The sequence below is a fragment of the Fonsecaea monophora genome (assembly GCF_001642475.1).
Source record: "Fonsecaea monophora strain CBS 269.37 chromosome Unknown Scaff93, whole genome shotgun sequence".
Taxonomy (NCBI): domain Eukaryota; kingdom Fungi; phylum Ascomycota; class Eurotiomycetes; order Chaetothyriales; family Herpotrichiellaceae; genus Fonsecaea; species Fonsecaea monophora.
This window is the reverse complement of record NW_019174024.1, coordinates 17,517-41,729: the sequence shown is the minus strand read 5'-3', so window position 1 is coordinate 41,729 and position 24,213 is coordinate 17,517. Positions and strand designations below refer to the sequence as shown.

Here is a 24,213-nt window from a genome sequence, read left to right as displayed (position 1 = left end):
TGAATTGGACTGGCGGCCTTAATTTCCTTCTCTTCAGAGCCTTTCACCCTTTGTTGTTATTCGACGAATGCAGTAACTACCAGCACTCAGTTATCTTTAACCCCTGGTAGGAAAAGCAAACACCAGAGATTTTCAAAGGAATGGAATGGGGCATTCGAGCGAGATGGCGTGGACCGATGTACATGTCGATAAGTATGATATAATATGATATACCATGGTCTCTTCTTCTTCCACATAAAGACCACCACTCGGCTTCGCTCTGAATGTGTTGTTGACGTGTCTGTGTATGTATATCATCATACCTAATCAGCCCATACCACCACCGCAAGAATGGAAGGATGATTCTCGCTCCAGACTGAATTACTGCCTTACTGCACAGCCTAGCATATCTGGTTGATTGATTAGGTATATTATGAGACCCGGTGCATGGCACGTCACAGATATCGGACTGTGATCTTGACTGTTACAGTATACGGCCATGCTCCCTATAAAGCTGCTGCTGGCTGGCCACAGAACTCATTCCACCTGCTTTCGCCGAAATTGGCGTCGTGTCAGCCATGGTCATTATCATTCGAGCGTCACCGCGTCTCCCGGCCACAAATTAACTGTCGACCCTGACGTCGTCAGATCGCCGTACATTCAAGACCTTCGCAAGTGGGCCTCGACGCCCAGCACGCTTCGCGGCCAATCTTTCTGGCTCTCGAGCAAACTCATCCGACGCTGAAATCTCGCCTCTCAACCGCGCCGCCCATACTCTCGCAGAACTCGCCGAGCATCCTCCCCCATTCCACCATCCTCTCCTCCATGTATGCACTCTCCTTCTTGTTCCTCTTTGACAACATGCCCTTCTGGCACTCCCAGTCCCAGTACTCGCACATTTCCTTGCCGTCGCCAGAGGTGTACGGTCGTATTTCGTGTACGCGTTGCGTCTGCAACAAAAATCGAGGGTAGCTCTTTGGGGGGTTGTAAGAGCCGGTGCTGCTCCACACCAGTCTGTACACACCGGATATAGAGGCCGTATGGGTCTGCGTGCGCTGAAGGGCAGCTTGTCCTGGGTCGTCTTGCGGATCGTCTGGACGGGAGACTTCGGTCACGACGACGGCTTGTTCCTTCATCTCCTTGCTGTGGGGTAGTTTCATTCTCATGTGTAAGGTCATCCTGGTGCCCAATTGGATCCGCACAGAGGGTTCACCGTAGAGGGCATTGATATGTAGCTGTCTCCTGTGCTGGGAGCTGGCCGCGGATTTCCGTCGGGAAGCTTTGGCTGCAAGGGCGGTCGATTGGGTATTGGCAGGTGCTGGCATGAGAACAGAGGCGTTCCCAGGAGACTCGAGCAGAACGGAATTGGGGTTTGTGCCTTTATCTGTTGGAGCAGGTGGTGATTGGCCGGGGGTTAAGGAGGCTCTTCGTGCTTCAGTTGCGGCCTGATACTTTTGGGCCGCAGACAACGCCCCAGTGCCATTGGTGTTTGCCATTGAATTTGACCGTGACGGCCCATCCACGCCGTCCTGCGAGATTCCCGAGAGTCTGCTGGCGTTGCTTGCTAATCTCTGCCTTGTCACCGGTGGTGGACTAAGAGGCCGATCAATGCTGCCGGACTGTCTGCTCCCAGGGAGCGCCGGACTGGCGCCTCCGTTCCCCGCGCTCCAACCACCACCACCACTTCGCCTTCGATGCGCCGTAGAGTGCTCCACTGATGGTCCCGGCATGACTGCTCCATCCGTAATATCGGAATCAAAATTCACCGCAATCGAAGTGTTTCTCACCAATTCCTCGATTTCGGCCAACGTGGCGTCATCTTCGTCGTCTGGTTGAAATGTGATTGTTACACGGGGGATCCAGCGATTCCAGTCTTTCCAGGTCTCGGTGTTGCGGAGGGTGCGAAAGACTAGGCTTGCAGGGGCGTTGATGCGCGTGCAAGCTGAGACGTAAAATGTAGCGGTAGACTGAGGTATATCAGGCGTTGAGAAGTCGGTTTTCGTGGCCATTCTGGCGGGGAGTGGCCCGATGAGGCTTGGACCTGGCAGATATTATGGGGAAGACCGGATTGAGAACAAAGGGCCAATATTATATGGTGCCTGGTATATGATCCTTGCCTTAGGATTCAGCCTTCGTAGGTCGAATTGTCTTCGTACGAAGCATCAGTCGCACAGGCCAATGTTGGCAAATGGTGCTTGACCTCGGGGCGACGTGGAGTTCATATGTACCAATGTAGTAGCGGCTGTCACAGGCTGGGAACTGTTGTCAATTACGCTGTTGTCTCTGTTTCTTGATGGTCGGGTCGATGAGAAGCTCGCAAGGTGGTCGTCCAGCGGAAGCCTGCATGCGCCAGATGACAGAGCTTCGTCTAGTTCCTCGTGACAGAATTGAAAGGAGCGCAGAAGATTATTCGTGCTCAGAGGGTCTTTTATGTCGCGACTTGGTAGGTTGGCCAGTGACGGGGACGCTGGTTACCTGGAAGATCTCAAGGCGGGAAGCGAGACAGGTGCTGGATAAAAACGAATGATGAGACGACCAGTAGAGCTGAAGATTGTGCCTACCTAGGATGCATCATGCAAGCTCCAGGACTGGTTTCACCACCAGTGGAGGAGACGTGGGAAAAAAATAGAGAAAAGAAGGATGATGATGCATTGTGGGGGAAATTGTGGGGGACGACGAAAGGCGCACGAGATGCGCAGCTGGAGGGGGAAGGTGCTGGCGAGGTCACGTGGCTGCACTCACCAATTCTCCCAGTTGGCCTTGTTGGTCGTCCCTATGAGGAAGATCCCAAGCATTCTTCTGCATCAATTGAACAGTGACCAACTCCTGCTTCCATCTTCTGCTGAGCCCGAACCAGGCTTGACACCCGGCTGCAACTCCTCTCACCGATATCTCTCTCCACGAACCGAGCTAATGCCAGACATCTAGTCGAACCTCCCGGAGACAGAAATCCTGAGCAAAGGAGGAGCGCAAACAAATGGACCAACCAGCTGGGTGAGGATGCTGGCCTTTTGTACCTGAAGGGCTTTCCCCTTCAGACGCCAGCCCGAAACCTGACACTCCCGGACCCATCCTCCCTGCCATCCCTCCTCCATGAACTATTCCATTACCTGCTTTGTTTTCTCCAGACTCCAAACAAGTCGACGGGACGGCCCTAACCAGAGACGGCTGGACCCATCAAAGGCTGTCTCCCTCCACTGCGGATACTTCTTTGATAATTCGACTTCATCAAAAGCCTGTGACAATTTCCCACGCCATGCCAGTGGACTGGAAAAAGCCATGTCCTGGTCAAATTCCGAGTCCCTCTTAACACATTAAACCACGATGGCTGTGTCTTTGCAAAATTCCACTCGTGTCATTCGCGGATTGTGTCTGTGTTTTTTGACCTTGGCTGCATGATTGGATGTGGCTAGAATGTCTAGCCACATGATAAGAGCCTATCGGGCTACCCCTCGGCTCGAGGCACACTGCGCTCAACATGTGAGGGCTAGCTGGTCAAGTCCTGGTGGTCCCAAGCGCGGCTGTGATGTAGTGCCTGCGCCCGATGAGGCCGTCAAAGGAATCGTTGGAGAGTAATCGTTCCATCCCTTCTCTTTGCCTGGTGACAACTCCAAAGAAGAGATGCAATCAGAAGCACAGCATAGTGCCTTTCCTGCCCAAGCCTGCTTCATGACCAAATCCCTTGCGACGGCCAGGCTGTCTCATGTCTTCTGAATCAGAAGCCCCATCCGACACGTGGTCCAGTCTCATCGCGGATTTGAAAGAAACAGCACTGGGCGACCAACAGACACCGACTCCTTGTTCCAACGAAGCAGAGTTCAGGACCAATTTTGAGTCGCTCTGCAACGACCATTATGAACCAAATGCTCAGCGCCTGCTTAACCTGTTCTCTCGACAGCATGGCACGATTACAACCTTTACCAGCACAATAGATAGCGCACAAAATCTCCAGCCACCTGACACACTTAGCGATTTGTTCTGGCAACTTGCTTTTGCAACCATCCAGGTCGGCTCATGTCGGACGTCTCTTCAAGATTGACACCCATGGCTAATTGACTCAGGCCGCTCTTGACGCAGGATTGTCACTTAAAGACCTCTTCGAACAATTGAACCCCCTCAATCAAGCCCTCAAACCGTTCGGACCGCAACTACCGCAATTTCCAACCCGACCCCGTGTGCAAGAACCTCTTCAGGTCGTATTCAGAGAGTATATAGAGTGCTACAGCATCATGCTAAGTCACTTCGCGTCACATCCCCCTGGTGAGGCAGTTTCATGCATAATCTAGAAAGGCCCGAGACTGATGGCAATAGGTCTTACGTTCGACACCTTTCATTCCCGAGCCGAGACTGCAGCTGAGCTGTTTGAATCGTCACTGGAAGACTGGAAAGAGGTGGTGAAACGTTTTGGAGAAGAAGAAACTAGGTCTCTGCCTCCGTTGCCAAATCCGGGCTTGAGCCATCTGTCTCCTGGCTTGACTACAAGCGCACGCTTTCAGTGGCTTGAACCATTGGGCACGGGCACATATGGCCAAGTTTCAAAGGTCCGCGAGGTCTCTACAAACAGCATCTATGCTCAAAAAACCATCCGGGTCCAAAATAGCCATCGTGCGAGGAACATCATCGAACAGCAGGTCCGAAACGAAGTGGCCATCATGCACAAGCTCCGCCACCATCATATTGCCTCTGTCCTTTTCTACGTCAGGGACGAAACTACCTTCTCCATCATCATGCTCCCGGTGGGCGACTACGATCTTCGACATTTCTTGGAAGTGAATTGTGCCGGGTTCCCCCGGACAGAGACGAGGCACCTCGATCAGTGGTTCGGTTGCCTGGCCTCAGCACTGGCATATGCACATCAGGAGCGAGTCAAACACGAGGACATCAAACCCTCAAATATACTGATCCGGGATCATCAGCCTTACCTGGCAGATTTTGGTAGTGCGATAGATTTCTCCTTGATGGAAGGCAGCACCTCGACAGAGGAGTACATTGTGGGCACACCAGTGTACTGGCCGCCAGAGCCACTGCAGCAGCGAGGACGAGCGGCCGACGTCTTTGCTCTAGGCTGTGTCTTCAGCGAAATGCTCACGGTACGGCAGCACAGATCATTGCAAGAGTACCGTGATGCTCGCTTTCTCCCTCATGTCGACAATGGGTATGCCTTCCGGACAAACCTAGAGGTCGTGAATACCTGGCTTCTGGACCTCCCTGACAATGTTGGGCCTCCAGAAGTCAGGTCTCTTTTGCTGGAGCAGACAATGGTATGTTTTTTGAGAGTCCCTGTCAGACTCTTCAATCCAGTCGCGTCCACTTCTTTCGCAAAAACAAGACCATATTGCTGACTTATCTGTTGGGGCGTCTCTAGAACATGCTATCTGAAGATCACACGCAAAGACCAGAAGCACGCGTGGTGAAGCGAAATTTTCGACATGAGGGAGACGCATTGTTTTGCCTTAGTTGCGCATGATGGGAGAAGCATGATCCTGTGGCAACATCTTGAGCGGGTCTTCTAGCCAGTTTCTTCGGTAGCCGTCAGGCTTCCAACTTTGGTATGACTATACGTGGTATGAATCTTTCCTTGCTCTGCTCACAGCTCTTCTGAAGCACTCGTGGCAGATTGGGACGCAGCCTCCAGTCCTGCCCGAGACAATTCGTGTTCCTCGAAATTGTCAATTTCGTCCATCCAAGGAATTCCTTCCTGGGCACCGAGATGTGTGATTGTCAATGCTGCGGCTTTACAAGCACGAACAACTGCCTCTCTGATATCCCATTGTCCCATCTGCTTCTGTCGCAGATAATCTGTTGCGTACGCCCCTGTGAATGTGTCCCTGAGATTCTTGTCAGCATTCGTTCATAGTACTGGTCCCAACCACATCAAAACTTGCCCTGCCCCTGTACAATCTACCACGTCGACCTTGAAAGCCGGCACATGGCCAAACTCGTCGGCTCTGCCAAAGAAGGCTCCACGTGCTCCCAGGGTCAGGACCACGTTCGTCACCCCTTTCCCAAGGAAGTACTCGGTAATCTCTTGCCAGGTCTCTTCATTCACTTCTTCCACTTCACGGCCAGACATAGTCGCTGCCTCCGTCTCGTTTACCAGCAAATGGGTGATCAGCGGGTAGTAGTGGCTCAGGATGTAGTTGGCCGGTGCGGCGTTGAGCAAGAACTCGATACCTGCTGCGCCAGCCGTTTCGATCATCTGCTCAACCACGGTGCGATCAATTTCCATCTGTGCAATGACTAGATCCGGTGGCCGCCCGTTGGCAAGACTGTCGAGGTTGGCAAAATAGTCGACCGACAATGCATCATTTGCGTTGCTGGCAAAGATACATCGGTTCTCTCCATTGGCGGATTCCACCAGGACGAAACTGATTCCTGTCGGTCCATCCACCTTCTGAAGGCGCGACACATCGACTCCGTTCTCTTGCAGCGCGTCTTCAAACATTTGCGCATACTTGTCATCTCCCACCGCGCCGATCATACATACTTCAATCTCCTTGCCATTGGAATAGTCGATTCTCTCATCGGATGAGGTTAATTTGCCCTCGGAGGGTCGGGCATGGCTGCTTCGATAGACGGCGATCGCCGAGTTTGCCCCTTTCCCTCCCAGTGTCTCATGATATTGTCTTGCCTTGTAGCTTTCTCCACGATCCGGTATACGGTCGGTGATCATGATACGGTCAACATGGAGAGACCCGACAACGGAGATGAGCCGCGGAGCCATCGAGCCAGAACGGCCCATGGTCGGAGGGGTGGTGTGTCCGGACTTGACGCGTACTCTTCCACGTTGATAAAGGGCAAGGTGAGAGAAGAGACCCTGGTTGCCGCAACCGACCAATCGAGCTCAAGTGCTTCGGGTAGACAGAACAGCAACGGTGGAATTCCAGATGATAAGACGATCGAGCCCGCGCCGCATAGTGCTTTCTCCACTGTGATGAAGTTAGTGCGCCCGATGTCTAAGGGTGAAGTGATATTGAGTCATGTCTATAACCGGTGAGGCTGGAGTATTTTAGCCATCAGGATATCGGAATCCATGGCGAACCTTGCGAACCCTACCTGGCATGACAAGGCAGATTTATGCCTTGTTGGCTACTGTGCGGGAGAGGGAGTGGGAAGTGATAGGCTGCGGAAGTGGTGCCATCCTCCGCACCTCGAACGAAATGAAGCCAGAGTGCCAACTTGTAGGTGAGTGGCGGCTGTGCGTTGGCAAGAATGGTTGGCTCCTTGTAGGGATTTTATGCACGAGGTCTGGAACAAGTTTGAGACTTTGACGGGCTGCCCTCATGCCTCATGCCTCATGCCGTCCCCCATGACCTGAAGCCTGTCAAGACTCTCTCCCACCTGCGCCCCTCCGACCTTTGCCAATCGCACCACCCAGGCTCTCCAACTGCAAAGAGGAAAGCTATCCCAACCCTGGAGACGCCCTCAAGAGCACTAGAGCATGAGGGCCAGACCCGACCCTTGATCCTGGATTTCAGCCGCCTGCAAGATGTACGACACCCTTTCCGGCGGGGGCTATATATGCGGCGGAATTCCCTTGTGGAAGTACTCGTTGAAGTCTCCCAAGCAGTCTTGCCATGAGCGCTCCTCAAGTCCAAGGACCTTCGTCCTGACAGAAGAACAATCGACTCTACCTGCCATCGCCGTGTCCTTCTCCCACGCGGCCAAAACAAGATGGAAGACGGCTGACCGGTATTCCAGTATAACCGATCCGTGTCTAATGATTCTCAGCAATCACAGATACAGAACCACATCGAGCCGCTAGCCTTCTGCCTCACGAACCACTGATACTTACGCTTGCAAGTCAGCAGCTGGCACAATATCTTCTGAATTTGCTCGAAACAGGTCGTTGTGATTGCCGTTGGTCAACTTTTGCCATGTGCCGGTAGTTCAACATGAGTGGCCTGGATGCAGCTGCAGGCATTGCTGGCCTGTTGACCCTGTCCTTTGCCTGTGTTCAAGGTTGCATCAAAGGGTTTACCCTGCTACGTCGGGCGCGCAGCCATGACCGTGATGTGGCGGTCGTGAGCCTCATGATCGAGCTCGAACAGCACAAATTTCAGACCTGGGCCGAAGAAGCAGGTTTGTTTGAGGATCCGCCAGACCTACGGGTGCATGCCCGAGATGCTCGCTATGTGCCAAAGATCTTGGATCAATTGCGGAGACTACTGCTTGATGTGAATGAACTCAGGAAAAGATACAACCTGGAGATAAGGGAGGGTTCGGAAATCCTCGACCTCGACGAGGGAAATCCCATGGGCGTCAGGCTATCTTCACAACCCCGAAAGTCGCTGTCTGAGCTTTTTCAGCACAAAACAAACTGGAGAAAGTGGACCTGGATTGCTTTCGACGAGAAGAACGTTCGCACATTGATGGATGATGTGAAAGTCTTGGTTGACAAGCTCCAACAGTTCCTTGAACACGAAAGGCAGGTCAAGATGGAACAGGCATTTGATGTGTTCCTCAGGACCACCGTGGTCAAGACAGCCAACGAACAAGAGTTGGGTGTTATCGGTCACGACCACAACCGCTCTTTCTCCAAGGGAGCCATCCCTGCAGCCGCTCGCTTGAAACGACAAGGTCTCCTTCTGGGAGTTGCAGATACATGCACAGACAACCATACACTCATCCCGAAGCCGGAATCTGGGAGACCATCAACTTTGAAGGACTCGCACTCTTCCCTCTCCAGTCTGTCGGTCGCGTCTTTGTCTTCTTCCTCGTCAAAGTCGATGAGGCTGAAGTCGAAGGAGCTCATCGTTCCACCATCACGAATGGAGGGCCATCGTTACTTTGCCTGGTATGCGCGTGAGCCTGTCCTGCTCGAATGGAAAAGCGGTGGTGGCGGAATCAAGCTTCCACTTCTTGAGAATCGAGTGGACCGGGTTTCAGCATTCTTGCACGAACTAGATCAGTCCTTCCACAGTTTACCCTGCCGTGGCTACATCAAAGACTGGGCTGCAAAAGACCGATATGCCTACGTCTTCGATCTTCCCTTTGGTGTCTATCCTGCGACAATGCAGAAGAGCCCAGTCAAGAGACATATGGATCTCCCACCGTTGCCAAGTATGCATACATTGCGAGACATGCTAGAACGACCGATGGAAATCCCGTCACTCAATCTTCGGCTGTCCTACGCCATCACGCTCTTGGAGACGTTGCTACAGATCCATACCGCCGACTGGCTGCACAAGGAACTTCGGTCCAACAACATCCTATTTATACGTGGACCTCAATCGGACAACGCATCCGATGAGGATATCTTGCTTTCGCCCATCTATGTCGCCGGCTACGTCTATGCAAGAGTAGACAGTCCTAACGAACTCACAGAGCCTACCGAGTCCGACTTTGAGAACGATCTCTACCGACATCCACTGTCGATGGGGAGCTCCAGAGTTTCGTATCGCAAGAGCTTTGACATCTTCAGCGTCGGTTGCGTCCTCCTTGAACTCGGATTGTGGACTAGTCTGCCCGACATTTTGCGCAGTGGGTCGAGAAGCCTGCGGCCTGGTGTAGGCGTGTCGGATGCCACTTACAAGTATCCGGATTTCTTGTTTTCGTCGTCGTCATCCACGCTTACGCCGAGGTCATCGTCCAACTCGATCAATAGACAGAGCCGTGATAGTTTGAGGGAGAGGCCTAGTCGCGATCTGAAGCTGCGAAAGAGCGTGCACTCTGTCGACCAAGAAGTTGGCGACGACAGCCCTGCTTTTGACCTTCTGGAACTGCGACATCAGCTACTACTCTCCAACATGAGCGGAGCACACAGTCCCAGGCCGCCCACGATGAAACCTACCTCATACAACGAGATTCTCAGGGCGTTGAAGGCGGCCGCAGGCATTGGATATGCAAGGATAGTAGAGAGTTTTCTTGGTGTGGTTGAAAACATGACGGCGACTGAGAGCAATCCAGACATGGCGGGAGATATGGATGAGCACGAGTACGCGCTCAAGTTGGAGATGGAATCTCTCGAGTCTCTCCGGGCCATTGCAAAAGTCATCTGATAGAGGCATTGTGTTATGCACATGGGGGGCATGAAAGCCCCCAAGGGAGCCACCCCCCGGTTGATGTGGCTTCGTCTATTGTAGCTAGTTGTGTTTCAGCCTGATGGCTAGCCTCAACCTCAACCTCAGCAGCTGGCCGCGACCAACTCTGCTGCCTTTGGCCTTGTCTTCGTTTCTATTTTCAGTCGCGCCTCCCAGCGTGTGAAGTGTTTGCTACAGGATGTCTCGGCGGGAGTTTGTATTTTGTTTGATTGATTTCAAAATGTACATGATGTCTTGACTTGACTTGTCTTTTGTACATTGTGTGAATCTCTCCCCATTGAAAATCATGGCACCTGAATCTTTGTCCAGTACTGCTTCTGAAGCGTCCATGATGGCAGACGACGTGTTCAGTGATGAATCCGACTTCCACGGTGAGTTGCGGGCTACGAAGACATCTTGTCTTTTCGGTCTTCCTTTTTTCCCTGATCTGATATCATCTCTGCTACGCAGGGAGCGTGGAGACCAAGTCCACATACCAAAAGCTGGCCGCATCATACGATCCCCAAAAATATTGGGCCGTCCACGAGTGGTCCACCCAAGTGAATGCCGCCAAAGGCAGGGTGGCGTGGCTCGAAGCCGCTAGACTGCGCGCAGAACTTGCTCTGAGGAAGCAACAGCAAGCGGAGCGCAAAATAGACGATGGAAAGGCCGGGCCACAGCAGGCGGAAGGGGAAATTCGCGTGGGTTTCGATGGAGATGGAAAGAAGGGAGATGGAGACGGAGAAATGGACATCGACACCAAGGTCAAAGCCCCAGCGAGCCCCGATCCTGACACAGAGGACGAGGATGGCAAAGACGATCGCCGCGCGCCGCCGCGGAATTTCTACGAGGGCATCCCTTCTGCTAAACAGCTCTCAGAGTCTGTTTCCGACTTCCTCGCCCGTTTGCCCCCGTCGACCACGACGTCTAGCTTAGCTGGACGCCAGCCGTGGATCTGGATTGCGAACCCGTACCCTGACCCAGTACCTAGCAGACGGTCAGCAGGAGAGTCACGAAGCACGAGCACCAGCACCAGCACCAGCACCGACCCAGAATTCAGCAGTGGTGATGTCGCTACGTTCCGCCAACTCGGGACGCGTCTCCTGGAAAGATATCTCTCCCGCAAACATGAGACGGAACTTCAGAACCCCGGCAAAGTACCCGGGTCGATCACGCGCATGCTGCGTCCCGATCGCCTTCAGTTGGAATCCGACATTAGGGAGCTAGCCAAGGCACACCGGGTCACGGCGGGCAAGTGGATGCTGTTTCCCAGAGACGATGAAGTTGACACGGTATGGGCGGTCGTTGCGCGCGGTGTGTGGGACGGGAAGTTGGGTACCGGAGCCAAGGTCGCGACGGCCAAAGGCGAGGGAGAGATGGTGGTCGATGACGACAATATCGATGACGGTGGTGGTGATGGGAAAGACAACGGCCTACGCCTGATATGCATCTACACGCGCGACTTTTCCGACCAAGCAGACGTCAAGCGCGTCCTGCAGGCCATGAAAGACCTGGGCCTGCTCAGCAGCAACATCGACCTTGACGGACGCAACGCCGGTCTCAGGACCATCTACTACAAGTGCGACGCCTACACCCACCTCGGCCTGAGCAGCGGCAACGAGTACAAGTTGCGCGCCAGCATGTACTCGTCCCGAGACCTGTTTCCCGCCTGGTACAATGGTGGTGCTGGTGCAGGGCGTGGACACTGATGATGGAAAAGAGAGGAGCCCGAGAGGAGAATCAGTCAAGTGTATATGTGTGTGTGCATATCGATGCATGTGTCCATCATGGGTGCGCAGATTGGCTGTACAGGGGAATTCCAATCCAATCCAATCCAATCCAATCCAAATTAACAGAACAAGGGAAACAAAACGAACGGGCTACGAGTTCCTGCAATCGGAATCGGAGGTCTGGCGTCACTCTAAGCGAGCGAGCGAGCGAGCGATTGATTCATGCCATGCATACAATGTACCAAGGGGATAGGTGACTTGACTATTAAGTGCTTATCGAAGTAATAGCAAAAAGACAAGAGGAAAGCGGTCCAAGGGAAAGGGAAAGGATTGAAGTCTCTTCATCTTCATCTTCCTGCGTTGTCTGTGTGTGCTCGATTGGAACTCTACAATCACGCCCGTCGTCCGTCTCGCTTCCTCTCATCCTTGTCCTCCCTTTCCCTCCCTCTGCCTCATCATCATCATCATCATCTCATCGGCGTTGTCGTCGTCATTGTATCACATCATACCGTCTCTGCTCTATGTCCCTCCGTTTCCCGCCTACCGCTGATGCAAATGATAACATAAAGTCCCAGAAACAAAAGAGAGGCAAGACCTCGAGACGATCTTGGAATGTGTGTGCGTGTAGCCCCGGTCCCTTAGCCAAGATGCTTCTCCTCCCCTGTGCAATCTACATGGCCTTGGTCGGATTCGCCATGTCGTGTACATCCAACATGCACGTCTGCGCATCTCCTCACATCTGTACAAGTGGCCGGTTGAAGAACAACGACCAAGAGTCAGAAATGTCTTTGGTTCTTCATTTCTTCCCCTTTTTGGCCGCCTTGGTTCCGCCAGCAGTGCCCAGCGCCGCCTCTCTCAACTTGGCCTCACGCTCGTTCTTCTCCTTGTCACGGGCATCTTTCTCTTCCTTCTCGGCCTGTTTGCGTGCGGCAGCGGCCTCGCGTTGTTCGCGGATCAACTTCAGCCGCGCCAGGTCGGCTCTTGCTTCGTCCGTCTTGCCCTCTGCGTGGAGCTTCTGGTATCGCTCTCTAGCTTGCTGAGCAGCAATGGCTTCTCGTTCTCGCCTGCTGAGGTTTTCCTTTTCTGTTTTTTTCGGTGCCTCACCACTGGCACCCGTGACCGCCCGCGCTTGCGACCTTGCCTTTTGTGTGTGGTTGGGATTGGCGGGCATATCATCGTCATCGTCTTCCTCCTCCTCGTCCTCCTCCTCCGAAGTACTAGGCAAGTCTCCCACTGCCGCGGTCTTCTGGTTCTTCTTCGCGATAGCCTCTTGCTTCTTCTTGCGAGCTAGCTCCTTGCGTTGTTCTCGAGTCAGCTCATTTGACGGGGCCTGCGCTGAGGAGGCTCCCTCGCCAGAGTCATCTGAAGATTCTCCTTCTGACTCCTCCTCTTCTGAAGACTCGTCTTCTTCTCCTTCTGCCGGGTCTCGCCACATGCCCATCTGATTCCCCTCCTTGTCCAAAGGTTGTAGGTCACGGGAGAAGTGTTTGCCTCCTATCATTCAGATTTAGCCAACTGTGTGGTGGAGTAGACTGGGTGAAACCAGGCTGGGACCGGGCTGTACATACCTCCTCGGGTGGGCTTTGAGAATTTTCCTCCTCGTCCTCGTGGAGGCATGGTGGAGAGTGTTGAGATCAAGGGTCCTCGGGCAGATAGATGGTCGAGAAGAGAGGTGGGGTATAGGGGAGTGGTGTGCAAGGGGGGTAAATCGAAGTGCTGGTCAACAGAGCGCTTGGATCGGCAGGTGAGTCTGTTTCAAGCACTCTCTCTGGAAGTACAGTCAGTAAAACGCCCATTCAGCCTGAACACGGAGCAGAAACTGGAGGCATGTGACTGGGACAAAGAGCGGTGGCATCAGAGGCTGCAACCAAAAGATTTCTTTGTGCCCAAAACGCGGGGGAAATGGGGAAAAGAAGAGGGCACACAGAGCAGATAGGGAAACCAACTTGGACTTCTTCTCAGTAAAAGAAAGGAGACTGTAGCACAAAACTAACCTGCGGCAGTGTAGTGAGTAAGAGGGCAAAAGTGACCTGTCGAAAGTACTGAAGAGGGGGAAAACAAGAGTAACAAGTACAAAAATGATTCAGAGATGCCAGACGCCGCCCGCTGAGTTGTCACTGGAGCCACAAGTCTCGTCCCACCAATCAGCTTAAACACGAACCGCTCTGTTACCCTTTGTGCCTCTGGCAAATCTGAGAATAAGACGTAAATGACTGGGTAGAGAATAATAACACATCCAAGTCAACCGGATATGCCCATCTTGTGTGGCCAAGTATGGGACCAGACTGTCGACTACAGACCAAGTAAATCGTCGACATAGGCCATCTACTCTTTTTGTGTCCTATCCAGTTCACCAACTTAGCTACCAACTGGCCACTCATTCCTGGCCCAGTTCATCGAGGCCAAGATTGTGTCCTGAAATCCTACGTGAATGTCATCGTCATATCAGTTCCAAGAGCTAGGTCTATCGAATGCCCGAATCGTAAAGCTCCACCACGGTGATCTGTTCTGTGTTGTTCCCTGTCCTCAATGATTTGAATCTTGAATGTCTGGTAAAGCTCTTTTTTTTCTTCTCCAATGAATTATGTCGTCTTGGTCTTTGTTTTTTGGGTGGACAGAGAATGACAGCCGCAAATCAATGTTCCTGCAGGCGAGGAAAGGCGCAGCTGCCATTGTCACTTCGCCATGGATGGCATTAAGTGAAGAGGAGTGCTCAATCATAATCCCTTCGCCCGGGAGCCTAGAGGTTTTCGGCCTTGTTCAATGCCGCGATGGTCGCGATGACATCGCTTGGCTCAAGCAAGTGCCATGTCGCCAGGGTGCGTTTGCTGCTGGCGCCCACTGTACACGCAAAGACGTGTTCCTTGGGAAGGTCTGTCTTGAGCAAGGCGCGGAACATGTCTGGACAAAGTCGCAGTCAGTAAAATGGTGTCCTGCATCCAAGGAGGGCGCCGCGGATATGCGCAAAGAGACTCACCTTCATCCGTCTGGTCATCTCCTAGACACAACACAAACTCTGGTGGTTCCCCCCTCGCGTATCCGTACTCGTTAATCAACCTTGTTGCGATGAAGCCCTTGTTCACAAACTGCGGCCTCACCTCCAAGTTGGCCTTCCCGCTCATTACCTCAACATCCCAGTTTTTCATGACATTCTCCTCTAGGGCCTTGCGACACTCCCTTGCCTGGAACGCGCCAAAATCAGGGTCAGCCTGCCGATAGTGCCACGTGAGTGCAACTCGTTTCTTCTCAATCCACGATCCTTGAGTGCGTTCTGTATAATAAGAAAATACCTCCATCACTTCTTTCTGCCACCCCATGTCCATGGCTGCAGCAAGGTTTTCCCATGTTTCCGACCCGGGCCGTCGTAGGAAACAGCCATGCTCAGCGCTCAAGCCCAGTTCAGTAATATGACCCATCCATTCTTCGAGAAAGGAGGCATCACGGCCACTGATGATCCAGACATTATTGCGTGGGTCGGCGGCGAGGGCCTTGAGGGTACGGATGACTCGGTCAGATGGAATTGCCGCATTGGGGTCCTTCACAATCGGTGTGAGTGTGCCATCATAGTCGAACATGAAGAGCCGTTTCTTTGCTGCATGGTATTGTTGGATCATTCGATTGCGATCCAGTGCCGGCGTCAGATCGCTCTGTGTGAATGAGGTAAGGTTGGTGAGCAACCGTTTGAGAAAGCTGTTTGACCAGGTCGCCACATTGTGAGTTGTCACGTAGTTGTAGAGTTTCTCATGGTTGCTCTTCTTTAGGGCTTCCGGCATCTCCAGTGCCTGCTTCAGTGCGTCTGCAACGCCACCCAAATCCCACGGATTGATGTGGATGGCATTGCTCAAGCTGGCCGCAGTTCCGGAAAATTCTGACAGAATCAATGGACCGTGATTGTTCTTCTGGCAAATGACGTATTCCAGACTGGTCGTGTTCATACCGTCTCTGACACTCGTGATAAGTCCCACATCTGCGATGCGGAGAAGAGCAAAATATTCCTGTGACGAGAGATATTGTGGATAGTGCTGCACTGGAGAATGGCTCAACGACCCGTACTGGCCATTGATCCTGGAGACCAGATTTGAGATCTTGTGTTCGATCTTGTGAGCCCCGTCCACCTTTTCTTCCATCACGCTCGTGGGACTGGTCACCTGAATAAGAACCACCTTGTCACGCCACTCTGGGTATCGTTCCAAGAAGATCTCAAATGCCATCAATTTTTGCGATACCCCACGGACGGTATCAAGTCTATCACGACCAACAACAATCTTCTTGCCGGCGTACATTTTCTTCAAGGCTTTCATGTTTTGTTCTATTACAGGGTCGCCGAAAGCTGTCTTCTGTACCGCTGCCACATCGATGCCGATGGGGAACACGTCCACAGCGACGTGAGCTCCGTATGCGTCCACACCTGCCGAGCTCGATTCGAAACCTAGGATGCGTTTGCAGCAGGAGTTGAAATGTCGGGAGAAGCTGTATGATTGAAAGCCAATCATTGTCGCACCTAACGCTCCAGTCAGGATATCTTTTCTTCGGGGTAGACATCGCATGTATTCGCTACTAGGGAATGGGATGTGAAGGAAAAAACCGATGTAGATGTTGGGGATGCGTTGACGCAGCATGCTTGGTAGTAGCATCAAGTGGTAGTCATGAATCCAGACAATATCGCCCGGTTGATAGATGTGTAGGATTCGATCGGCGAAGCACTGGTTCATCTGCACGTAATCTGCCCACGAAGTCTTCTCAGCTCGGCCATCGTCGGGACCGTGGTGTCGATAGTGAAAAAGGGTGTATAGTTCGTGCTCTGCGTATTTGCGCCACCGGCTTTGGTCTTTGAAAATGTAGTCGCCGTCCTCGTCTCCCTGTCCCTCTGGTAGCCACACAGGGAGAACCTTGCCGTTGGGATGCTGCGCCAGGATTTTCTCTAGACGGTTCCGGTCTGAACGAGGCAATCTCAAATGGTCAGGATGAGGCACATGAGTATTCGAGGTAGTGCCGTTCACGGGGTAGGGTGCAGCAGATTTGTTAATGGGATGGGGAGCTTGTGCCGTCGCAATTGCCGCCGCCGCATCAGACTGTAAGATGCTGATTGCCCTCGCCTGTTGCTGCGTACGGATCTCGCCCGTCCAGCCCACCAAGGTGTGATTCCAAGGCGTCTTATCCGACGAGAGATGCGCGAATGAATCAAACAGTGCAGAGGTGCCGCGTCTGTTGGAAAGCGCCCATTCACCATTTCCTTTGTGCGTAAGTTGATATGGGATACAAAAAGTAGCACTGATGACATTGCCACTCAGTCGCAAACCAGGATACGCTGTTCGCGGGTCGACCTCCAAAGCCTCAGCACCTCTAGAGTCAACAAGACTGAGCCGACGTAGTAACTCCTTTCCGGACCGTGCCCCCCTTGCAACCTCTGCGGGTGATTCTGAAGCGGCCGACTCATTGGTAGACTGTTTTTGAGGCAGAGAGAAATACGAGGTTGTGGGCCGCTCCTGTTCTGATATCTTCTCCAGTTCACTTGTCAACCCCGATCGAGGGCCTGGAGGATCATTGTCTGAACGAAGGACTTGACTGGGGGAAGCTGTATGTGTGACCATGGTAGCACTGCTGAAATGAATCAGAGGCAGAGATGATGGACTAGGACATATAAGAAGAAAGTGCTAGAAATGCTAGAATCAGCCTCTTCATCCGAATGAGGAAAATTAACGCTGATCAGGGAATTCGGTGAGCGAGTGATGTGTAGGTAACGCAGCCCAAGTGATGATAGCGGGGTAGGTGAATAAAAGGTAAAAAATAACAACGCAGGAGGCCGAGACGTGAAGATCACACAGGGTTGACAAGGAATTGTGGTAGATATTAGGAGAGGCGGGAAGTACCTTTGTAGAAGCTATCACAGAGTCTGACAAGGTCGGGCACGAGGCTCAGGCGATGATGTCGGCGTACAGAAGGAGCAAGGTGGAGGGCGAGGTTGGATTTACTTGTACCGATTACAGGCGTGGTCTCTCCCTGGGTTTGTGGGTTCACTCGGAAGGCAATCCCGGATCGAACAGGTTCGTCATACGAGTATGTACCTTGCTAAGCGTCTTGGGTGTCATATAGCTGAAGATGGATGATGGGGACGAGAAGTGTTGGCCCACGGTGGAAGTGGCTTCATCAAGAGAGATATGGGAAGAGTCCCAAGTATTGTAACTGCCATTGCACATGCTTTTCCCTCCTCTTTTCTGACGCCTCACAGGACTCTAACCAGGAATGTCGGATGGGGTGAGGTATGGCACTCGGTGCTGTCTGTTCGAGCTCTTGCAGGCTTTACATGGAAGAGGATTGGCTGTGCTAGGCAATGTGCTGGATCTGCTGGTTCAGATCGAAGGTGGAAGAAATCCCTACCCTAGACTGGGAAGTTCAGTGAGGATACGCTGCTAGATCATTCGTTGGTGACCGCTGTTGGGAAAAAGTTACGGGGGTGGTGGTAAGAGAGGGGCAACAAGGTGCGGCCTGACTTAACCAGGTAAAAGCTCGGATTGATGGGAATGATGGGAATGAGTGGAAATGCAGAACCACCTGGGCCTGGGCTATGGGCATCATTATTTTAGGCGTGGATCCCTCTAAACAACTGCCTATAAGTACTCGGCGAGTCGGTACTACACAATAGGTCGGGCAAGCCCCGCGCCTGAACTGGCAGCCCAAGCAGCCTTGTTGGCCCCTAGGTTTTCCGCTTGTGGGGCGAGCAAGCTTGAATCGGGCAGCCGCCAAGCCACTCGCTAAAATACCCGCTACTCGTGGTTTGACGCCTCGACGAGTAGCCTGTGATGCTTTTTCTTCAGAACATCCAAAAATTCAAGCGCATGTGCAGTGCAAGTGATATCGCATCGAGATCGAGTCACCGCATCACAGCCTGACCACTCTGCCATCTCTGAAAGAATACAGGTCGAATCTGGCGCTCGCCGAGTAATCCCCTTCGATTTCCTCCTGCTGTCGGCCGGATCTGCAGAGCATTCTCTTCTCCTCACACCTATGCTGCATGCCACCAGTCCACGAGTACCTCTCTCGAAATGCCGCTTGTGGCCGTCGTCATGCTTCCCTCTACCTCAGTCCCCCACCAAGTCTCCGGCAACGTCGACCTAGATCCCTCGTCGGTACCTTAGTACCGCTTGCCACTGTTCATATCTCTTCTCGAGATCCTCAAACTGCTTTCACCACGGAACCAAACATTGATATTAAGAGTCTGCACAATACCCTACGTGCTCATCGTGAAGCAAATCGCGCTTCACTCGTTCGAAAGACTTACAATGATGGCTCATCCGTCCGGCTACGTGATTCCGATGAACAATTCCCATCTTTCGAGGTCAAGACCCCAGTGGTGCGAAAAGAGACTGGGCGGTTCAAAAGGGTGGAACTCGCTCCATTCAAGGGATTCAAAGGCACGAGTCGCGATCTAGATCTGTTATGGCGGATAAATGAAGCCGAGAAAGATCCTCCAGGTCACTATCGTCTTCCATGGCTTCGTTATCTACATAACTCGGACCCAAATTCCTACTCGTCCGCGGTTGAGCAGCTTGGTGATGAGATCCGGGCTTTCGAAAAGTACACATCTCCTTCAACAGAAGAGCAGCGCGCTGCGGACGACGCTTTCAATGATCTTGTTGACTGCGTCAGGGACGTTGCGGGAGACCTCCACGTCGATATGATTGGGTCTAGGGCGACCCAACTTGCAGATCCCCTATCGGACTTGGATATTAACGTCTCCAGCTCCGGACGACCTGGCTCAGTCAACGAGCAGGCGCAAGGATCATCTCTCACCATACTAAACAAGCTCTACAAGATGTTTCGTTCTCCTCCAAAAACAACCAATCTCTTCCACTTTCGCCCAATCGAGGTCCAGCTTTATCTCAAGCAAGCCCGCGTGCCCATTCTACTCTGTCAGCACAAGGCATCAGGCCTCCCTATCCAGATCCAGTCTACGCCCAGAACGTATGACAGCCGCGAATACGTGAAAGCGTGCTTGAAGGAATATCCGTCCCTGCGAGGTCTTTTCAAGGTCCTGAAACAACTCTTACAGATGCGTGGACTCACAGTCGGCAGCAATGGAGGTGTCACGTCCTATCCACTCTTGCAGATGATAGTCGCAGCATTGAAATTCTCCGAGGGCAAGTTTCATCACGCGGATGTAGGCAACCAGTTTCTTTTCTTCCTAGATTTCTACTCAGACATCGACTTTTCTACACACGGTATTTCCACCGAACCCCTCGAGTTGTTTTCAAAAATTGTTGTGCGTGCCGGCAAGCACAAAGGGTATCAGCAAGCAGTCGTGCGGTCCCAGACAGCAGATAGGGAGCACTCCAACGCACGTCCCAGGGCTTTTCAAGGACCAGGCCGAAAGTGGTCCCGCGAGGGGATGGAGTATCTCATGACTCTTCAAGATCCTGTTAACCCTAAAAATGATCTTGGGAAATCTGGTTTTCGGATCAACGATGTGCAGGAGACCTTCATTGCCATTCGGGCGACGCTACACTCGACAATGTCCGACTGGGACAAGAATCTGCAGACTTGGCAGAAGCCAAAACAGCGAACTCGGGCACCGTCCTTACTTGAACCCTGTGTGGGCGGAGATTATCGAATATATGAGCACGAGAGAGACGACTTGCGGCGCTTGGGACACCATTCACTAGAGGCGGCAGCGGCAGTGGAGACTTGATAAGCCGCCCAGTCGCCATTGTTATCAATGAATCGATTTCGTCTGCGCAGATAATGTCAATGTTGATGGATACCTATCCTAGTGCTTTTTTCCTTCTTGGACTATTCATGTGGATTCAGCATCTACCATTGCCAAAATTCAGGCACTAGATATCATAAGCCAGTGCAGACGCACTACACTATGCCCAACCCAGCTGCCTCTTTTGAGACCTGCGCATACCAGAACGGAACCGGCCAGCGTCAGCGGAAACAAGCTCCCTCAACCTGCTCAACACCCTCCGCGCCCTTCAGCCAGCTAACCCGATCCTTAACATACTGCTCCACTCGAGGCTTTAACTTTGTCTCGTGCAAATGAAAGTCGTCAACTGTGCCGATACGCATGACAAGCTTGTCTGGAAAGCCGGAGCTGATGCGATACATGAGCGTGCCACAGGTGGAACAGAAATGATTGGCCATGGTGTGCCCCGTGGCGATAGTCTTGGATTGGGCGAAGGAGGTCAGATTGTCGTTGCCACGGAGGTGCGTGACATGATCGCCGGCGACGATGAAGTTCGACGCGAACATTGAGGCGGTGATCTTGCGGCAGTCGGTGCAATTGCAGACGAAAGAATCAACAAACCCGGGCTTCTCGGTGGGAAATTTCAGCTGTACGGCGCCACAGAAACAGGTGGCTGTGGCTTCTGTCTCTCTGGACCAGCCATCATCGGCGCTCCCAGCAAGAGGAATGTAGGGTTTCGACATGTCTGTGACGTCTTGGCTGGACATGGTTGCTTGCTTGTGTATGGCTGTTAGGCGTGATGCAGGATTCGCCGTCTGCATGGAGTTTCTCACTGGGTTCTGATGCGGTGGTGGCTTGTACAGAGAGGCACTGATGTTGAGATTGATGTTATCGTTCTGGTGACGAAGTTGCGCCTTTATATACACCTGCCAGACACAAGGCTGAACGGAACCCGGGGCTTTACAATGCTCCAAAAGCTCCCAAGAACGATATCCAATTTGTCATACACGGGCGAGCGATCAAGTACGTGGCCCAATGGCTCCCATACATCGTTTTCCTTTCTCGAGAGATATTTTCCCGATGAGGGAGAGTATATCTAGTATGGGCAGGATCATTGCGGTTGAGACACGGGATGAATATCTTGCCACCCTCGAGCTATACCCGATTTGTCTCGATATTTCTACATCAGGAAACAGCCACAATGAATGTTGCCGGTGCGCGAGGCTCAAGGGACGATGCGCTGCGGTTCGCACAAAACACCGTACACTCTTCAGGACCCTTTGCAATAGAATGAAAATGCCTCAAAAGGTCTGGCTACTGGTCATTGATTTCACCGACCTTAGCCTGGATCCAGATCTATAATTCATGTACGCGTACTTGGGATGACTGCGTAGACCTAACCTTAACCTCTGCGGCATGCTAGACTATGTAATAGCACTGAGTTGAAAGGTCGGAAAATCGACCTTAAACTCAACGGTCGAGATGGACGCCTACATACCTTGGTAGGCAAGAGAATTGGGACTAGATTTATACAGCTGTAGAGCAAAGTCGATGACGGCTTCTTCGAATTCTTGTTGGCTACAAGCAGCAGAATGACGTGCGAGGCTGGCACTTTGGTTAAAGCAGCGTGGGCCATGCGGATGAGGTGGCCGTGGGTGGCATATTATTATTTCGCAGCCCAACCTTCTCGTTGACATCTTCATGTTGACATCTTCATCTTCTCGCACTCCTTTTCCCTTTGCAGACTGTTGACAAAAGCCAAAGACCTTTCCTACCTTTGGCCCGATGAGCAGTCCCCGAATCACTACTCCGCGTCAATATGGCGGCTCTCACTTTGGCGCCACTGCAGGGGGGTCCGATATTCGCATGCCTCGTTTCTTCAAGCGGTAAGCAGTAGGACGACTCTTGGCCCTAGCTATTGTTGTTGACGAGATGATGTGGCAGACTCTTCAAGTTTCCGCAGATGGACTTCGAGATGGCTGTGTGGGAGATGACACATCTGCTCATTGCGCCGAAGAAGGTCTTCAAGTCCATCTATTACCACAAGCGTGAGTTGACCCAAATGCCTACATTGCTTATCCTCGAAGCTAAGAGAGATGGGCAGAGACGAGAAACACCTGGCACCGCCCTGATCCGTCCTTCACCTACCTGTTATCCTTTTTCCTCCTGCTCACATCCTTCGCCTGGTCGCTCGCCTATACGCCGTCCTTCGCTTCCGTCGTCAAGCTGGCCTTGATGTTTGTCGTGATTCACTTCCTGGCAGGATCTCTCCTTGTATCAACACTGGCATATTATCTAGTTGGCCGACTTCTAGGTCCTGGAATCGCCGGACTTCCCGGTCGCAGGCGCCAACAAGGGCTGTTCGGCCCTCCAGGAGGGTCAAGAAGAGCTGAGGTGCTGGAGTTCGGATACTGCTTTGATGTCTCGATACGGGCGTTCTTCCCGCCATACGTGCTGCTTTATATCGTCCAATACATCCTCATGCCTATCATCAACCATCAAAACCATGCATCAACCTTTTTCGCCAATTTGCTTTACCTTGCCGCGGGAATCTACTGGAGTTTAATCACCTTTCTGGGATACAATGCACTGCATTTCCTGCATCACACACAGCTTTTACTCTCGCCCATGTTGGCATGGATCGTGATTTGGCTGGTGTGCACGATTCTGAACGTCAATCTCACGACTTTGGGGACGAAATGGCTATTTTTGGGCGTCAAGGGCTGAAAAAGGGCGGCACATCAATTTAGAACAGTGACTGCTGGTGCTCGGAAGGATACCGAGCGCACAATCTGGCTGCATGTCGGAACTCTGGAAGTGTCCATTTGAATTTGTTCTCTTGAGGCGGTGAATATCTAAGCGATAACCTCATATCAATTGACAACATGCGCTCAATCACGGCGACCCCGAGCTCTACCTGTCAATGCTGTGCCAATCCAGGTGTCGAATCAAGCAATGAGGGTTTTTGAGAATCGAAGAATGGGAAGCCTGGCGTGAATCGCGAAATATTATTACAGTTTTCTATCCAATCGCGACACGAGCATGTTACTCCCATCACGAACTCCCGCTTCGCCGCCCAGTCGTCAAACGCGACATCAAACAGGATAATCGCCGAGATGTGGCTCAGCACCCAGCGACAGGGCACCCTATTCGATCAACTCTACAGGCGTGGCGTTCGGTAGCGGGGGAGAGCTAATGCAGGTCCGTCGATAACTTTTGATCTTGGCCACCCTGCGGCCCACTGCGACCCCAAGGAGGTGGATGATCTTGGATATTGGACTGGACTGGTAGGGGTACTATGCGCAAGAGTTGAAATTGTATGAGATGGGACAACATACAACTCGGTGCGTGGCGACAACACCGTGATGAACTGATGATTGCATAGGTTATTGAAATTGCATCTCTACTGGCGGTAAGATCGAACCAACTGTCAAATTGACAACCTTGGGGGTTCAAGCCGATAACAGACAAGTGACCTGTCTTCCGCTGTCATCCAACGCATACTTGGTACTCCGGATGACTCCTGTGGGACCATGTCTACCTACTTATGCACAGCTACTCCGTAGGTATTGGTGGGTATCATTCTTCAAAGCAATCAAATTGCTTTCGGAGCTGACTTGTACTTGGTAGCTTTAATAATGACAGAGCGCCGTTGGATATCGGGAGGACAAAAGCTTATGTATTATCGTCTCCTAATTCTACTCCGTATCAGATACCGTGTAAGGAAGATTCTAGGATTTCTAGGGTACGTAGTGGTAGCCCAGAAAACCTACTCGGTACCTAGCACTTGCAAGTAGTC

At 52.2% G+C, this 24,213-nt stretch overlaps 10 protein-coding genes across 10 annotated transcripts; 5 read left to right on the top strand and 5 right to left on the bottom strand.

Moving 5' to 3' along the window:
* Positions 1–710: 710 nt before the first annotated feature.
* On the bottom strand, positions 711–1,988 carry AYO21_09436 (hypothetical protein; the record flags this gene model as incomplete). Its single annotated transcript, XM_022659370.1, has 1 exon — positions 711–1,988. One exon carries the CDS (start codon positions 1,986–1,988, stop codon positions 711–713), a length of 1,278 nt encoding a protein of 425 aa, XP_022508309.1.
* A 1,694-nt stretch (positions 1,989–3,682) lies between these two features.
* On the top strand, positions 3,683–5,393 carry AYO21_09435 (hypothetical protein; the record flags this gene model as incomplete). Its single annotated transcript, XM_022659369.1, has 4 exons — positions 3,683–3,985; positions 4,041–4,239; positions 4,291–5,240; positions 5,361–5,393. 4 exons carry the CDS (start codon positions 3,683–3,685, stop codon positions 5,391–5,393), a joined length of 1,485 nt encoding a protein of 494 aa, XP_022508308.1.
* Positions 5,394–5,566: 173 nt separating this feature from the next.
* On the bottom strand, positions 5,567–6,721 carry AYO21_09434 (ribokinase; the record flags this gene model as incomplete). The annotated part of the gene is made up of 2 exons (XM_022659368.1): positions 5,567–5,815; positions 5,885–6,721. 2 exons carry the CDS (start codon positions 6,719–6,721, stop codon positions 5,567–5,569), a joined length of 1,086 nt encoding a protein of 361 aa, XP_022508307.1.
* Positions 6,722–7,874: 1,153 nt separating this feature from the next.
* On the top strand, positions 7,875–9,980 carry AYO21_09433 (hypothetical protein; the record flags this gene model as incomplete). The annotated part of the gene is made up of 1 exon (XM_022659367.1): positions 7,875–9,980. One exon carries the CDS (start codon positions 7,875–7,877, stop codon positions 9,978–9,980), a length of 2,106 nt encoding a protein of 701 aa, XP_022508306.1.
* Positions 9,981–10,308: 328 nt separating this feature from the next.
* Positions 10,309–11,710, top strand: AYO21_09432 (hypothetical protein; the record flags this gene model as incomplete). Its single annotated transcript, XM_022659366.1, has 2 exons — positions 10,309–10,393; positions 10,473–11,710. 2 exons carry the CDS (start codon positions 10,309–10,311, stop codon positions 11,708–11,710), a joined length of 1,323 nt encoding a protein of 440 aa, XP_022508305.1.
* An 817-nt stretch (positions 11,711–12,527) lies between these two features.
* AYO21_09431 (hypothetical protein) lies at positions 12,528–13,348 on the bottom strand (the record flags this gene model as incomplete). Its single annotated transcript, XM_022659365.1, has 2 exons — positions 12,528–13,225; positions 13,300–13,348. The coding sequence occupies 2 exons, from the start codon at positions 13,346–13,348 to the stop codon at positions 12,528–12,530; spliced, it is 747 nt and encodes a 248-aa protein (XP_022508304.1).
* Positions 13,349–14,471: 1,123 nt separating this feature from the next.
* On the bottom strand, positions 14,472–17,322 carry AYO21_09430 (hypothetical protein; the record flags this gene model as incomplete). The annotated part of the gene is made up of 2 exons (XM_022659364.1): positions 14,472–14,632; positions 14,709–17,322. 2 exons carry the CDS (start codon positions 17,320–17,322, stop codon positions 14,472–14,474), a joined length of 2,775 nt encoding a protein of 924 aa, XP_022508303.1.
* A 1,421-nt stretch (positions 17,323–18,743) lies between these two features.
* AYO21_09429 (hypothetical protein) lies at positions 18,744–20,417 on the top strand (the record flags this gene model as incomplete). The annotated part of the gene is made up of 1 exon (XM_022659363.1): positions 18,744–20,417. The coding sequence occupies one exon, from the start codon at positions 18,744–18,746 to the stop codon at positions 20,415–20,417; it is 1,674 nt and encodes a 557-aa protein (XP_022508302.1).
* A 239-nt stretch (positions 20,418–20,656) lies between these two features.
* AYO21_09428 (hypothetical protein) lies at positions 20,657–21,181 on the bottom strand (the record flags this gene model as incomplete). Its single annotated transcript, XM_022659362.1, has 1 exon — positions 20,657–21,181. One exon carries the CDS (start codon positions 21,179–21,181, stop codon positions 20,657–20,659), a length of 525 nt encoding a protein of 174 aa, XP_022508301.1.
* Positions 21,182–22,199: 1,018 nt separating this feature from the next.
* AYO21_09427 (hypothetical protein) lies at positions 22,200–23,141 on the top strand (the record flags this gene model as incomplete). Its single annotated transcript, XM_022659361.1, has 3 exons — positions 22,200–22,300; positions 22,359–22,462; positions 22,519–23,141. The coding sequence occupies 3 exons, from the start codon at positions 22,200–22,202 to the stop codon at positions 23,139–23,141; spliced, it is 828 nt and encodes a 275-aa protein (XP_022508300.1).
* Between the last annotated feature and the right edge of the window lie 1,072 nt (positions 23,142–24,213).